General features: G+C 40.8%; 1 protein-coding gene across 1 annotated transcript in view; it reads left to right on the plus strand.

Annotated features, from left to right (window-relative positions):
- The window catches only part of LOC307183213 (UDP-N-acetylglucosamine--peptide N-acetylglucosaminyltransferase 110 kDa subunit-like), a 38,950-nt gene extending 23,001 nt beyond the window's left edge, over positions 1 to 15,949 (plus strand). Inside the window, exon 4 of the mRNA XM_079915421.1 lies at positions 5,987 to 15,949. Within this exon, the coding sequence (XP_079771547.1) occupies positions 5,987 to 9,136 (3,150 nt within the window). The 3' untranslated portion in view covers positions 9,137 to 15,949. The remainder of the gene's footprint in view (positions 1 to 5,986) is intronic.
- The last annotated feature ends 872 nt before the right edge of the window (positions 15,950 to 16,821 follow it).

The raw sequence follows: 16,821 nt of genomic DNA on the forward strand, positions 1-16,821 counted from the left end.
AAATAAATAATTATCAATGAATCCTTTCCAGATTTTCTAGTTTCCCAAAGTTCCCTGTATTCACATTCTAAGAGGAAAAATGGTATTTTAAGTCACTGCTCTCCACCTTATATTATTTATAATCACTCCTCGTGGCCTCTTCCTTCCAAGAAACTTGATCCTGAGAAGTGTCCTTTGTTTGTCTTTGTGGAATAAGTGATGAGGATGCATCCTGGAGACCTGTGAGATGTTTAACTTGTGGCATAATGAAACTAGGAGAGTTCTGGGAAGATCTGGAAAGGTGGCTGGTAGAGTGTGGTCAGATGTGGTGGGAGAAGAGAGACATACAGAGAGAGGGAGAGGAAATTTTCAGAAGGAGAAAATGAAACACATAATTAAATAAGTTTTGTTGTGTGGTGTGGGACGCAAGCCTTTCTCTCCCCCTTTCCTTCACAATGTCTTTGTTAAAGACTGTGTTTTTCATTAGTTTTACTAAGATAGGATTTGCTGTTTTGTTTGGATACTGAGAATGGACCCATGGAAACAGTTACATTTGGGTTATCTCTGACTGTCTTTAATGAAGAACATAAATATTGGCCACACTATCCATGCACATGCTATCACCATGCCTTTTTTGTTCTCTGTTCATATATCTAAGTCCTCTTCTTTCTTTAAGGTCAATCTCAAATCTCATCTGAAATGTACATTTATTGATAGACTCAACCCATAATGAACTGTCCCTTCTTTGTCCTCCTTAGGCTCTGATTATTTACAAAAACTCATTTTTGAACTTAGAAACTGTCCAATATGATATATTAGTTATTTCACCAGCATATGTTATATCCTCAACACAATTATACGCTTTTGTGGGGCTGGGATCATACATTCTGTAATTTTTCTCAGTACTTACACTTACTTTGATAAAAAGCGCATTCATTCATCTAAACATCATTTATTGGGTGTTAATTAAATATCTCAACTCAGTAAATATTGTTTGAATGAATGCATGCATGAATGAGGGAGTGTGCAATAGGTAGCCTAATGTACCGCCCAATGTGAGAAAACCAAAAACGTAAACACAAAAGCAAGCCAAAAAGTGGACCAGGACTTTCTGTAAAATATCCTGCTTTTTGTTGGATGATGCCATGAAAATCAAGATGCTCCTGAACGGTCTTAATAGCTGACCAAGAATAGTAAACAATTGAAATTCTCTCAGGCTTCTTCAACCCTATCACTGGACACATTTATACCTCTCAGGAGTGGTATTAAAAGAAGAGATTAATAAAGCTTTTATAGATGAGTTGATAAATCTCTAAATATTTAAGTCTTCATTGCCTGCTAGGTTTTCTCTATTTTGGGTTTCCAAAAGATTTCAATAAACCACAGGATAATTAAAAATTAGACATTATCTTTCTTACCTTGATGTTTTTTGATGGTAAACACCTTTTTATTGTCTCCATAGTGCTGCCTAGTTTCCACCAGTACAGTACTTAAGGGAATTTTGCTCTGGATGTTGAATATTACTTAAATAACTAAAGTAACTTCCTCAAAATTATTATTCTATTCTGGTTAGGATACTATCTGCTCTGGTTTGTTAAAATTTCCCTTTAGAGTGGTTTTAATTTTGTTTCTGATAGGGTCCTAGGATTTATTGCCACACCCATCCTGCATCTGTTTTTCTTTGAATTACTCTCCTTGCAGTTTCTGATTCATACAGGGCCTTACAGGTTAGTGACAACCTGGCCATCACAACGCTGGGAAGGAGAGGCCTACTTTTCAGAGGTGTTGATGTTTTCTGTACCTGAAGGTTTTCAAGAGATATCAATCTTCCTCACCACCGCCCTTGGCCCTCTTAATGGACTAAGCAGTTCCTCATGAAATTTCTGTAGGATATCTGTACCAACTTCTCAATATTGTTCCATCCTGAGTCTATAAATTCCTGGCCTCAAGGTAATGTTAGATTTCTAGCTCCAGCCCCTATTTACATAAGGCCTATACTAAGGAACGGAACCCACAGACATCAGTCCGCTCTTCTTTCTCTGGATTTAATTTCTCTGTTACTTTCTGAAACACGCAGGTGTTCCTTTCTTTCTTTTAATCTCAGCTATGTCCTTTTAACTTTTTCAAAATTGACCCAGAATTTACGTGTGTCTCCAGTAAGAGTACATTAAATTGAGCTTAGTCTGTTATTCTACTGGCATATTTGAGATCCAGATAATTTGCTACTTAACTGGATTCAATGACCTGTATATTTCAGGCATCTAACACTTACCATGTTCCAAATTTCCCTCCTTATAGTTAGTAATTTTCTTGGGAATCTGGATGAGATTAAATGGAATAAAGTTAGTGAGTGGCCCAGGAATGCCTGAAAGTTTGTTTGTCAGAGTGGCCAGGGAAAGTTAAGCAAGGAAGAAAAGCAAATGAAAAACAGAATCCCATTATTATGGCTGAGTTTACTCCCAGGATTCCATGCAGAGCTCTCTGTAGAGCTGGGTTGGGTTATAATTTATGCCAGAGCTCTACGTGGGGCTGACACCATCTCATGCCAAGCTCTCAGTTCTGGGCTCACGTCATCTCTGGTCCACTCTGTGGAGTGGAAACTTTGGAGGAATGGCCAATGTGTTCCGCGGTGTAGGAAGAGGGAAATTATGAATGTGACTTTCTAAATTGTGGAGGAACTAACCACTGTAAATGTGCCTTGAACTATGTTGTTTAATTTGACCAGTCAGATCAATGACTTTCCCCTTGAATGAAATGCTGCTACGTATATGAGCAGAAAAACAAAACTGGTATAAGGAATAGATAGCTAGTGGGAAGCTTCCGCATAGCACAGGGAGATGCGCTCGCTCGGTGCTTTGTGACCACCTAGAGGGGTGGGATAGGGAGGGTGGGAGGGAGGGAGATGCAAGAGGGAGGAGATATGGGGACATATGTATAACTGATTTACTTTGTTATAAAGCAGAAACTAACACACCATTGTAAAGCAATTATACTCCAATAAAGATGTTACCAAAAAAACTGGTATAAGGAGATGGAGAGACTGGGAGTCTTATTTTCCCACCAATTAACTTTGCCTCTGACCATGACCTTCCCTTTGAGTCTCCTAGACCTTGGGGATGATCGCAGCCCCTTGGGTTGGGTGACGGCAACCCCATCTTCACTAGAACCTCTATAGTTAACTTTGATTTTTCCCACTCCGTCTATCCATCCCATGTATGCAGTCAGACATTTGATCATGGACTTTTCCTGACAAAATATGCTTGAATATAACCATTTCTTTTCACTCCCACTGCTACTGCTATTGTCACTGCCTTAACTAGGGCTTTATCTTTAAGTTCTTTATATAAATATATAAATATCTATATATAAATATAATATACAAATAAATAAAATATAATATTAATTCTGATGATTTTAAAGTCTTTTCTTGATAAAGACTTTTCCTGATAAAGACACACAATATCTTATGTAAATATTTTTGTATTATCTGTTCTTAGAATTTTAGCCATATGATTCTATCTCTTGGTTTGTCTAGAACTTTTTGATTGAATGCTGGCTATTTTATTTGGCTTTTTTTGTTTTTCTCAGTGGAAACGTTGTTTTGCTTCCAAATATTTTATTCTACCTGGAAGTAGCAAATCTTCAAATTACAATTTTTTAAATGCTTTCAAATATCAATACTATAGGTGTCACAAAATCTAGAAAAATGACATTTAAAAATTAACTACTGCCAGATGTGTCTCTATAAAACTTTTCCCCCACTCTTTTAGCTATATATTCTTTAACTGCCTCCTCATACGACAGTTTATGTATTTTCGAAATAAAATTTTAAGAAATAAACTTCGTAGTTTTTAGACATAGATTTCTTGTAGCATGGTTGATTAGAATTTGCTTCTAGTTATTAATAGTTTAGAAAAGTTTATTTCAGCTTCACAATTTATTATTGATAATGTCACATTCATTTTCATTGTTAACTTTGAGAAAACCTCTATGGATTACTTCCTCATAAGTATTTACTATTATAAATGCATTACTGATCTCAGTACTGCTATAGGTTTGTGCATTACAGGGATTCTGATAAAATACTCATTCATACCATTCCATTACACACATTGTTGATGGAGTATATTCATTCATTCATTCATTCATTCATTCATTTATTTATTTTTGGCTGTGTTGGGTCTTCGTTGCTGTGCGCAGGCTTTCTCTACTTGCAGGGACTGGGGGCTACTCTTTGTTGCGGTGCACAGGCTTCTCATTGCGGTGGCTTCTCTTGTTGCAGAGCACGGGTGCTAGGCACGGAGGCTTCAGTAGTTGTGGCTCGCAGGCTCAATAGTCGTGGCTCATGGGCTCTAGAGTGCAGGTTCCGTAGTTGTGGCACACCGGCTTAGTTGCTCCGTGACATGTGGGATCTTCCCGGACCAGGACTCGAACCCTTGTCCCCTGCATTGGCAGGCGGCTTCTTAACCACTGCGCCATCAGGGAAGCCCCTGGAGTATATTCTTGACAGAAGAAAATTTCCATTTTGACTAAGCATTGATGAGAACTGAATCTTTGACTTATCTTTCACATGCCTGATGATTGAAATAATTTTCCACAGATTAGCTTCTGGTTTTGTACTTTTCAGTTGTTTTTTTCTTCTTCAAACGCACATGCTTTGAGAGCTGTGAAGTGCAAGACATGGCTATATTGTAAGGTGGGTTTTGTCCTTATGCTTCTGTGTCTTGTGCTAGGTTAAGTCAGTAGAGTAGTCAGTATGAGTACTGGAAGTTATTCCTGTAATGCGATAGTATATAGTCAATTACATATGGCGGTGTCTGAAAATCACATAATAGCCTCACTTAAAACATCTCCTTAGGGCTTCCCTGGTGGCGCAGTGGTTGAGAGTCCACCTGCCGACGCAGGGGACACAGGTTCGTGTCCCGGTCCGGGAAGATCCCACATGCCGCGGAGCGGCTAGGCCCGTGAGCCATGGCCGCTGAGCCTGTGCGTCCAGAGCCTGTGCTCCACAACGGGAGAGGCCACAACAGTGAGAGGCCCGCGTACCACAGAAAAAAGAAAATCTCCTTAGCCAGATTTCAAAAAAGCCTGTGGCCATTCCAATATGATCCAACATAGCGGAATATGATAGAAGGAAAATTGGCAAAGAAAGAGACGCTGGTCTTACCTGATGGAAGTTAAAATATCCCACCTTTGACAATTTTGCAAAAACTTATAATTCCATGAACTAATTTCTAGGGTTCTTCATAGGACCTAAAAAGGAACCCATAGAGTTGTGGAAGAACAATAGAAGCTGCTGTGATGAGAAGCCCAGGCACCGCAACAAAGAGTAGCCCCCGCTCGCCACAACTAGAGAAAGTCTGCACGCAGCATTGAAGACCCAATGCAGCCAAAATAAAAATAAATAAATAAAGATAAATAAATTTAATTTTAAAAAAGTAATACTCAGGTTTGAGGCATGAGAAGTATGATGAGGAGAAATTAGCTAATCTTTTCAGAACTTTTAAAATATCAAACTCAGTCTCTAAGATTTTAGCATTATATACAACATTGGTTACTTATTAGTGGTTTGGGAAGGCCAATTTAAAATTTTCTGATCTTACTGTATTGAAATTCACGGCCCTAATGTTTTCCACATTGACTATATGAATGATGAAGTAAAGTCAATCATGTATTTCCTTTCCAACTGGACAGAAAACAAAACTTTAAAAAGTGTTTGGACTACTGACTTTTGATTTCTTCTAAGGCAAGTGTATAGGTAATTTTTATTCCCTGATTAGGAGAAAAATGGTGGAAGAGGGCAGGGTTAAGAATTAAGATGTCAAGAGCGTGAGAGGTAGATGGCCAACCAGAGTTCCTAAGGTTCGGTGCCTGTAACTGTCGCCGCCGCTTAAGCCTGCCAAAGCAGTGGTACGGCTGCTGCCCTCATATTTGCTACCTCTAGAAACATTCTTGCCAGTAGTGGCGGCAGCGGGACTCAATTACCCCCTTTTCTCACTCTCTCCAGAAGCTCCAGATGGCGTCTTCTGTGGGCAACGTGGCCGACAGCACAGAACCAACGAAACGTATGCTTTCCTTCCAAGGGTTAGCTGAGTTGGTACATCGAGAGTATCAGGCAGGAGATTTTGAGGCAGCTGAGAGACACTGCATGCAGCTGTGGAGACAAGAGCCAGACAATACTGGAGTACTTTTATTACTTTCATCTCTACACTTCCAGTGTCGAAGGCTGGACAGATCTGCCCACTTTAGTACTCTGGCAATTAAACAGAACCCTCTTCTGGCAGAAGCCTATTCGAATTTGGGGAATGTGTACAAGGAAAGAGGGCAGTTGCAGGAAGCAATTGAGCATTACCGGCATGCATTGCATCTCAAACCAGATTTCATCGATGGTTATATTAACCTGGCAGCCGCTTTGGTAGCAGCAGGCGACATGGAAGGGGCAGTACAAGCTTACGTCTCTGCTCTTCAGTGCAATCCTGATTTGTACTGTGTTCGCAGTGACCTGGGGAACCTGCTCAAAGCCCTGGGTCGCTTGGAAGGAGCCAAGGCATGTTATTTGAAAGCAATGGAGACGCAACCGAACTTTGCAGTAGCTTGGAGTAATCTTGGCTGTGTTTTCAATGCACAAGGGGAGATTTGGCTTGCAATTCATCACTTTGAAAAGGCTGTCACGCTTGACCCCAATTTTCTGGATGCTTATATCAATTTAGGAAATGTCTTGAAAGAGGCACGGATTTTTGACAGAGCTGTGGCAGCTTACCTTTGTGCCCTAAGCTTGAGCCCAAATCATGCAGTGGTACATGCCAACCTGGCTTGTGTATACTATGAGCAAGGCCTGATAGATCTGGCAATAGACACCTACAGGCGAGCTATTGAATTGCAACCACATTTCCCTGATGCTTACTGCAACCTAGCCAACGCTCTGGAAGAGAAGGGCAGTGTTGCCGAAGCAGAAGATTGTTATAATACAGCTCTGCGGCTGTGTCCCACCCATGCAGACTCTCTGAATAACCTAGCCAATATCAAAGGAGACCAGGGGAACATTGAAGAGGCAGTTCGCTTGTACTGTAAAGCATTAGAAGTCTTCCCAGAGTTTGCTGTTGCCCATTCAAATTTAGCAAGTGTATTGCAGCAGCAGGGAAAACTGCAGGAAGCTCTGATGCATTATAAGGAGGCTGTTCGAATCAGTCCTACCTTTGCTGATGCCTACTGTAACATGGGAAACACTCTAAAGGAGATGCAGGATGTTCAGGGAGCCTTGCAGTGTTATACTCGTGCCATTCAGATTAACCCTGCACTTGCGGATGCCCACAGCAATCTGGCTTCCATTCACAAGTATTCAGGGAATATTCCAGAAGCAATTGCTTCTTATCGCACTGCTCTGAAGCTTGAACCTGATTTTCCTGACGCTTATTGTGATTTGGCTCATTGCCTGCAGATTGTCTGTGATTGGACAGACTATGATGAGCGAATGAAGAAGTTGGTCAGCATTGTGGCTGACCAGCTGGAGAAGAATAGGTTGCCTTCTGTGCAGCCTCATCATAGTATGCTCTATCCTCTTTCTCATGGCTTCAGGAAGGCTATTGCTGAGAGCCACGGGAACCTCTGCTTGGATGAGATCGGTGTCCTTCATAAACCACCGTACGAACATCCAAAAGACTTGAAGCTCAGTGATGGTCGACTGCATGTAGGATACGTGAGTTCTGACTTTGGGAATCATCCTACTTCTCATCTTATGCAGTCTATTCCAGGCATGCACAATCCTGATAAATTTGAGGTATTCTGTTATGCCCTGAGCCCAGATGATGGCACAAACTTCCGAGCGAAGGTGATGGCAGAAGCCCATCATTTCATTGATCTTTCTCAGATTCCATGCAATGGGAAAGCAGCTGATCGCATCCATCAAGATGGTATACATATCCTTGTAAATATGAATGGTTATACCAGGGGTGCTCGAAATGAACTCTTTGCTCTCAGGCCAGCTCCTATTCAGGCAATGTGGCTGGGCTACCCTGGGACCAGTGGCGTGTTTTTCATGGATTATATCATCACTGATCAGGAAACTTCACCTGCTGAAGTTGCTGAGCAGTATTCTGAGAAACTGGCTTATATGCCCCATACTTTCTTTATTGGCGATCATGCTAATATGTTCCCTCACCTGAAGAAGAAGGCAGTCATCGATTTTCAGTCCAATGGGCACATTTATGACAATCGGATTGTGCTGAACGGCATCGACCTCAAAGCATTTCTTGATAGTCTCCCAGATGTGCAGATTGTCAAGATGAAATGTCCTGATGGAGGAGACAACGCAGACAGCAGTAATACGGCTCTTAATATGCCTGTCATTCCTATGAATACTATTGCAGAGGCAGTTATTGAAATGATTAACAGAGGACAAATTCAGATAACAATTAATGGATTCAGTCTTAGCAATGGACTGGCAACTACCCAGATCAACATTAAGGCTGCCACTGGAGAGGAGGTTCCCCGTACCATTATTGTAACCACACGTTCTCAGTACGGGTTACCGGAAGATGCCATTGTGTACTGTAACTTCAATCAGTTATATAAAATTGACCCATCTACTTTGCAGATGTGGGCAAATATTCTGAAGCGTGTTCCCAATAGTGTACTGTGGCTGTTGCGTTTTCCAGCAGTAGGAGAACCTAATATTCAACAGTATGCACAAAATATGGGCCTTCCCCAGAACCGTATCATTTTTTCACCTGTTGCTCCTAAAGAGGAACATGTTCGGAGAGGCCAGCTGGCTGATGTCTGCTTGGACACTCCACTCTGTAATGGACACACCACAGGGATGGATGTCCTTTGGTCAGGGACACCCGTGGTGACTATGCCAGGAGAGACTCTTGCTTCCCGAGTTGCAGCTTCCCAGCTCACTTGTTTAGGCTGTCTTGAGCTTATTGCTCAAAATAGACAAGAATATGAAGACATAGCTGTGAAACTGGGAACTGATCTAGAATACCTGAAGAAAATTCGTGGCAAAGTCTGGAAGCAGAGAACATCTAGCCCTCTGTTCAACACCAAGCAATACACAATGGACCTAGAGCGGCTCTATCTACAGATGTGGGAGCATTACGCAGCTGGCAACAAACCTGATCACATGATTAAGCCTGTTGAAGTCACTGAGTCGGCCTAAATAATGACTGTGTGCACAGGAGAATTACCCTGTACCTGAGCCTCAACCTTCTGGGGGAAAGGGAACTACTTTTTCCTTATCTGTACAATACCATGCTGCAGATGGGTGACAGACAATGATAAGAAATAGCACAGCCAGACTTGCTTCCTGCATGATCATGATCATGATAGGGAGAGACACAAGAGATGGGAAACTGCTGTTCCACAAGGAGTCTCCATAGAATTTTGCAGCAGCCAGGTGTCTGGAAGGTCTGGAAGGTAAGTGTGGAAGGTCTGATCTCCCTTGGTCTTCCATGGGATGGATGGTTAGTGTGGAAGGGAGATAGAGATTGCCCAGCCGTTTTGTGATTATCATGGATTGATTGAGTCTTCTGAATTAATATTTTTCTTTATATTTTGGGTATTGGAGCTTTTAAAAATGTTTGGTTTCAGGTATTTTTATTCATGTGAAGTGTGTATGATTCTCTTGAGATAAGCTTTTAAGCTAAAATATTCCTTGTTTTAGTTTCTGAACTCTACAGATAAATGGGGACTTTGCTGGTGTAGTCTTTTTATAGGTTTTGTAAACCACTTGAGCTTATATCAGTCATTTTAGTGTCTGACATAATGTTCGGAACTATCAGTGCTTTGTTGGTTTATAGATGATGGCTTAAATTCTTTTCCTGGTCCGTTTCCTTCTTCCCTTCCCCCCACTTTAAAAATTCTCCTGTAACTTGGCTAACAAAAAAACAAGTCTGATTCAAAACCTCCCAGAGTGTTTCTCTTAACCGCATCATCTGGTGCCAAATGAAGATTCTTAGGAGTGATTATTAATTCTGAAGGGCACAGTTGTGGTACTGTCACTGATGATAATAATAATGGATTTTTGGCCTAGAGTGTTGACCTATTTCACCAGTGTTTTACCGTTGACTGCCCCTCTATGCTGCTTCCAAAAGTGATAGTGTGTGTTAAGATTTTTACTTTCATTTCTAATGTTTGTTTGTTTGTTTTAGTGAGTCCTGTTCTTCCTTTTTCTTTCAGCAGAAATGAAATCCCAGGTAAGTATAAGTATTCAAATATTTGATCAGTAAGTCACAGTTATCTCCAGTACATTAAATAACTTTCATCAAAAAACATGTTATAGGTAAAAAGCTCTGAAGGACCAGCTATGTATATGATAATTATGTTTCAGACCTTCTAGGGTATTATATATAATAACTTGTCTTCTGGACGTGGTCTTGAAGTCTTTATGGATTCAGTCTCAGTAGTAGCGAACTGCACTGCTACTTGGTTTGGAGTACAAATTAGACTTTAGCCCTCCTGGAGGTTGAGTTTTTGGTATTGAAAACCATAGGAATGAAATTATTGTATTTCAACAAAGGATCGAGGGCTTGAGGCTTAAACAAGGCAACATACGTGTGGGAAGCAGTCAGCCTTGAGGGCAGGTAAGGACATGCCAGGCATGCGGCCGCTGCTCGAAGGGACTGTCCCTACTTGTTCCCCTCCTTGTTCCATTCCATGGGAGATAAATCACCAGGGCCCAGAGATCAGAAAGAATGTAAAATGAGACAAGCAAGCTGTCTCCCCCCTGCACATGCAGGTTATTTTTGATGCTTCTGGGTTTATGGGTTTCCTCCCAGGGAAGTTTATCTTGAGCCGAGACAGTCTGTAGATAATGTAAACCACCATCTGGCAACCTTCCGATTTCTAGTCTAGATAATCTGCAACTGTAGCATAATACAATTTGCCTTGCAACCATCAGTTGTCTTGATCCTTCTGATCCCACCCGTCGGTGCTACTTCAGTTCCTTACCCCTTCCCTTCTGACCCTGGGCGGTGAGATCCTCTTTCTCCGGCTGGTCCGCGGCAAGTGGCACTCGAACAGGGACCTGAAGCGTGAAGGCAATTAAAAGAAAAAGAAAGTGCAGGTAAGAGAACGCTTATGCAAAATATGTGTGGCCACCAGTAAAAGTGAAACGAATAGCGGCATAAGGCAATAGTCAGAAGTAAAATAAGATGGGGCAAAAGGGCTCAAAGATGTATGAATTATTTGCTCAGGTTTTACTTTTGATGCTTAAAGCTCGGGGTAATAAAGTTTCTGAACTTTATTGTTGACTGAATTTTTACAGCATATCCATGGTGCATCTCCCTGGTTTCCTGATGGTGGCTCTGGTGACATAGAAATCTGGCAGAAAGTTGGAGAAGATTTAAAAAATTATTACGAGTCTCGAGGGCCTACTCATACTCCTGTTGTTACATATAGTTTGTGGAGTCTGATAAAAATATGTTTAGATTCTTCTCATGATAGTGTTGATTTGAATGTAAAGTCAGAAAAACATAAGCCTCTGACAGAAGGAGAGACTGTATTAACTACTGTGTCGCCACTTCCTAAACCGAAAGAGCTAATTAATTTCAATAGTTTAGATGAAGAGGAACATTTTGACTTAACAGATGAGGCTTGTAAACATAAAAGAGAGAACTATCCTGAGGATGGTTTTCTAATGGCTGTGATAGATAAGTCAGTGAAAAAGCTGCAGGTTAATAAGGACTGTCTTCCTCAAAAATCTACATCTGTAAAAATGCTGAGTCCCTTGCAGCGCGCTGTACAAGGAGCAATAAAACGAGGAGAAGATCCTATTTTCTGTTGTCCCGTCATAGAAAGACCTGGTCCTAATAATCCTCAACAAGCTACTAGGGAGCATCAGGCTCTCCCTTTGAAAGTTTTGAAAGATTGAAAATCTGCCTGTGCTCAATATGGGCCCACTGCTCCTTTTACTACTGCTATGGTTGACAGGAGAAGCTCTTCCCCCCGCTGATTGGAAGTCTATTGCACGAGCTTGTTTAAATGGTGGAGATTATTTAATATGGAAGTTTGATTTTTATGAACGGGCTGCTGAACAAGCAGAAAAGAATGCTGCCCATAATATTCCAGTTGATTATCATATGCTGATTGGGGAAGGACAATATCTTTCTTTACAAGATCAATTAACTTATCCCTTTGTTGCTTATCCTCAAATAAATCATTTGGCATTACAAGCCTGGAGGAAATGTCCTTCTACACACAAAACTGAAGATCTTTCAAAACTTAGACAGGGACCTGATGAACCATACGCTGATTTTGTAGATAGGTTGTCACAGGCGGTGGGGAGACTCATTGTGGACGGACTCACTGGTACAATTGTAGTTAAGCAACTTGCTTTTGAAAATGCTAATAATGAGTGTCAGGCTGCGATTCGACCTTGGAGAAAACGGGGAACATTGGAGGATTATATTCGCCTTTGTGCAGACATTGGGCCTACTTATATACAGGGTGCTGCTGTGGCTGCAGCATTAACTAACGTGGGGTTTAAAAACAATCAAAAGAAAACAAAGACTTGTTTTAAATGCGGAAAGGGCAGGTCCTTTTGCTAGAGAATGTAGATCTTTTAATTCTAACCCTAGTCCTTCCTTCCCTACTCAGAAACCTCCAGATGGTCAGAAAATCCCTGGTTTATGCCCTACATGCAATAGGGGAAAACATTGGGCACAAGATTGTTGCTCAGTGGCCCACAAGGATGGGCCACCACTGTCGGGGAACTCCTCCCGGGGCCTTCCCCGGCCCCAACAAATAATAAGGGCAATGTCTGTGTATCCTCCTCAAATTATCAATCAGACATTAACCAAAAACAAAAACATACAATATCCTCGCTCTCCAGAGCAACACCAGGAAGCGCAGGACTGGAGCTCAGTACCTCCGCCCGATATGTATTAACTCCTGAAATGGGTCCTCAGGCCCTCTCTACGGGCATCTGTGGACCTTTACCCAAGGGTTTGATGGGACTATTATTGGGAAGAAGTAGCGTCGCCATGAAAGGTTTAACTGTTATGCCAGGAGTCATAGATTCTGACTACGAAGGAGAAATAAAAGTCATGGCACAAACTATTAAAAATATAATAACTATTTCTCCTGGTGATAAAATTGCACAATTGCTACTTTTGCCCTTTGTACCTCATGGACAAATTTTACAACATCAAAAGAGAGAAACAAAGGCTTTTGGATCGTCTAATGCTGCCTACTGGATTCAGAAGATAGGGAAAGAACGTCCAGAAATGAAATGAACCATTAATGGAAAGGTTTTTTCAGGTTTGTTAGACACTGGAGCTGATGTCTCTGTTATGACGCAGGTACACTGGCCTAAACGTTGGCGCATTAGTCCTACTATTACAGAACTTCACGGAATAGGACAAAGTTCTTCTCCTATGCAAAGTAGTCAGTTTTTTTTTATGGCAAGATAGTGAGGGCCATTCAGGATATTTCCAGCCTCATGTTTTGCCTGGGCTGCCTTTAAACCTCTGGGGCCGAGATATATTAAAAGAAATGGGAGTATTACTTTATAGTCCAAACTCTCAAGTCTCTAATATGATGTTGGATCAAGGATTTCTTCCCACAAAAGGGCTGGGAACAAATCAACAAGGAACTGTCAGTCCTATTGATGTGAAAATAAAAAATGATAGACAAGGTTTGGGTTTTTCTTAGGCGCCTTGGATTCTCCACTCACTGCTGATCCAATTACTTGGCTGACTGATGACCCTGTATGGGTGGACCAATGGCCCCTCACAAAGGAGAAATGAGAAGCTGCAGAACAATTAGTACTGGAACAATTAGGGCATTTAGAAATTTCCAGTAGTCCTTGGAATACTCCTATTTTTATTATCAAGAAAAAATCTGGAAAATGTAGGTTATTACAGGATCTAAGAGCTGTTAATAAAACTATGCTAATAATGGGAGCTCTTCAACCAGGCCTACCCTCTCCAACAGCCATACCACACAATTATCATCTTTTAGTTATAGATTTAAAAGATTGTTTTTTCACTATTCCTTTGTTTCCTGAAGATAGAAAACATTTTGCTTTTAGCTTGCCTTCCTTAAATTTTAAGGAAGCCATGAGGAGATTTCAATGGAAAGTATTGCCTCAGGGCATGGCAAATAGTCCTACATTATGCCAAAAATATGTGGCTCAGGCCTTGACTCCTGTGAGAAAAAGGTTTCCATCGTTATATCTCATACATTATATGGATGATATGCTTTTAGCCACTGATAATATTTCTTTATTAGAGACTGCTTTTCCATTTTTACAACAGTCCTTACAATCATTTGGCTTGGTCACTGCCTCAAAAAAATTCAAAGACAATCTCCATTTTTATATTTGGGAAAATATATTGATAACACTACTATTAGGCCTCAAAAACTGCAAATTCGAGTTGATAATTTAAAAACATGAAATGCTTTTCAAAAATTACTTGGAGATATTAATTGGCTAAGGCCTTCCTTAAAACTTACTACTGCTCAATTACAGCCTTTGTTTGATATTCTTAAAGGTGACTCAGATCCTTCTTCTTCACGCTCTATGACTCCAGAAGGATTTCAAGCTTTACAAATAGTCAGTAGATCTATCAGTTCTACACAATTAACTAGAATTCATACTCACCTTCCAATTTTCTTAATAATTTGTCCAACTCCTCACGTGACTACTGCCGTCTTATGGCAAACTGTTGGAATTATTGAATAGATTCATATGAAAACTACACCCTCTAAAGTTATTAACCCTTATTATGAACTTATTAGTAATTTAATAATGCAAGGTAGAACTAGATGCTTACAACCTATAAGTATAGAACCTTCTCAAATTATTATCCCTTATTCAGTTAGTCAACAAAATTGGCTTTTTCAACATAGTAATGAATGGGGTCTTGCTCTTGCAGGATTTTCAGGTACCTTGGAACGCCATTACCCTGCTGATAAATTGATCCAATTCAGCAAACTTAACTCATATCTTTCCTTCTATAATTAGGCAACAGCCTGTTCCTCATGTACCTTTGGTTTTTACGGACGGTTCTTCTTCAGGAGTGGCTACTGTAATCATTGACCACAGAACAAACCTCGTTAAAGAAACTTCCTTGACTTCAGCTCAACGTGTTGAACTGTATGCTGTCATTATGTCTTTTAAACATTTGCCTTCTATATCTTTTAATTTGTTTTCTGATAGTAAATATCTTATTAGCTTGTGATTTCTTCTGGAGACTGCGAGCATAGGACATACTAATGACCCTGAATTATCATCCTCTTTTTGTTTGCTTCAACAGCTTATTCGTTCCCATGATGGTCCTGTTGCAGGTCTGTATATCCGTGCTCATTCTAACTTGCCTGGTCCATTGACTAAACTTAATGCGACTGCAGATGTTTTAACTCGATCTAAACGTGATCTTTATCCTGTACATTTTCCTCCCAAGAATAGAGTTGAAGTTACTCCTCCTCCTCAATCTCTTTTCCCTAAAGCAGGACAGGTCCCAATTTACCGTACTCCTCCTTTCCGTTCATCATGCTGTCAAGAATGGCTAATGTACTGCATTCATTATCTTCATACTCTTGATACTCATGGTCCATGTCCTGGACACCCTCATATTATGGTAAGTTATGATCAAACTGCTTCACAAGCAGCACAGCCGTTGCACGCTTTACACCGTCAGTCGGCGGCTACATTGCACGCACAATTTTCCCTTACTGGTGAAGCCGCCCCACAAATTGTTAAGCAATGCCCACAATGCTTACCTCACCTTCCTGTTCCACATTATGTTGTTAATCCTCGTGGATTATTACCTAGACATTTATGGCAAATGGATGTTACTCGTATTCCGTCTTTTGGGAAATTACAGTTTGTTCATGTCACTATCGATACTTATTCTGGTTTCCTCTGTGCTACAGCACAGACCGGAGAAGCTACTAAACACGTTATCACTCATTTATTACACTGTTTTGCTTTCATGAACCTTCCCAAAATTATTAAAACAGATAATGGGCCCGCTGCTTTTGCAACATTTTGTAATTCATTACAGAATTACCCATATTACAGGCATTCCATATAACCCTCAAGGACAAGGTATTATAGAACGTGCAAATAGATCTTTAAAGCTAACTATTGAAAAAATAAAAAGGGGGGAATTGTATAGAACAACGCCACATAACCTTATAAATCATGCTCTGTTTATTTTAAATGTTCTCACTGTTGACAAATTTGGCTGCTCTGCAGGGGGAAGGTTGGTGGCTGAGCCAAGATTGGCCTCTCAATCTCCGGAGGTCCTCTGGAAAGATCCGTTAACCAGCACTTGGCGTGGTCCTGATCCTGTGTTGATTTGGGGACGTGGTCACGTGTGTATCCTTCCCAGATCAGTGCCTGGACCTTGCTGGCTTCCTGAGCGCTTAGTCAAGCAAATAGATGGCTCGCCACAGCTCACCTAGTTCAGAAGATGAAGAAGCTCTGCACCTCTCCTGAAAATTTGACAGTGTTGATTCAGAAAAAGAAGAAGAAGAGGAGAGCACTTGCCAGGACGACTCAAAGGAGTGATGTTCCAACTTGGGGACAAATTAAACAACTGGTTTCATGAGCTCAAGAGTCAGTGAAACAACAGAATAATCCTGTTACACCTGTAACTTTATTTTTGGTTATGTTGGCAACCATTTCATGTGTTCCCTTTGTTAATGCAGCAACTTACTGGGCCTATGTACCTGATCCTCCACTATTACAACCCATATCTTGGTCTGAAGCAGAGTTTCCTGTATTTTACAATGATAAGTGTTTATGGGCCTCTTATTGGGAATATAAAACAAATCAATATGTCTGTAAATTATACTAACTGGTTTAGTACCCATCCTGTCTGTCTTAGCCCATTG

This window comes from Stenella coeruleoalba (genome assembly GCF_951394435.1).
Source record: "Stenella coeruleoalba genome assembly, chromosome: 3".
In the NCBI taxonomy this organism is placed as follows: Eukaryota; Metazoa; Chordata; class Mammalia; order Artiodactyla; family Delphinidae; genus Stenella; species Stenella coeruleoalba.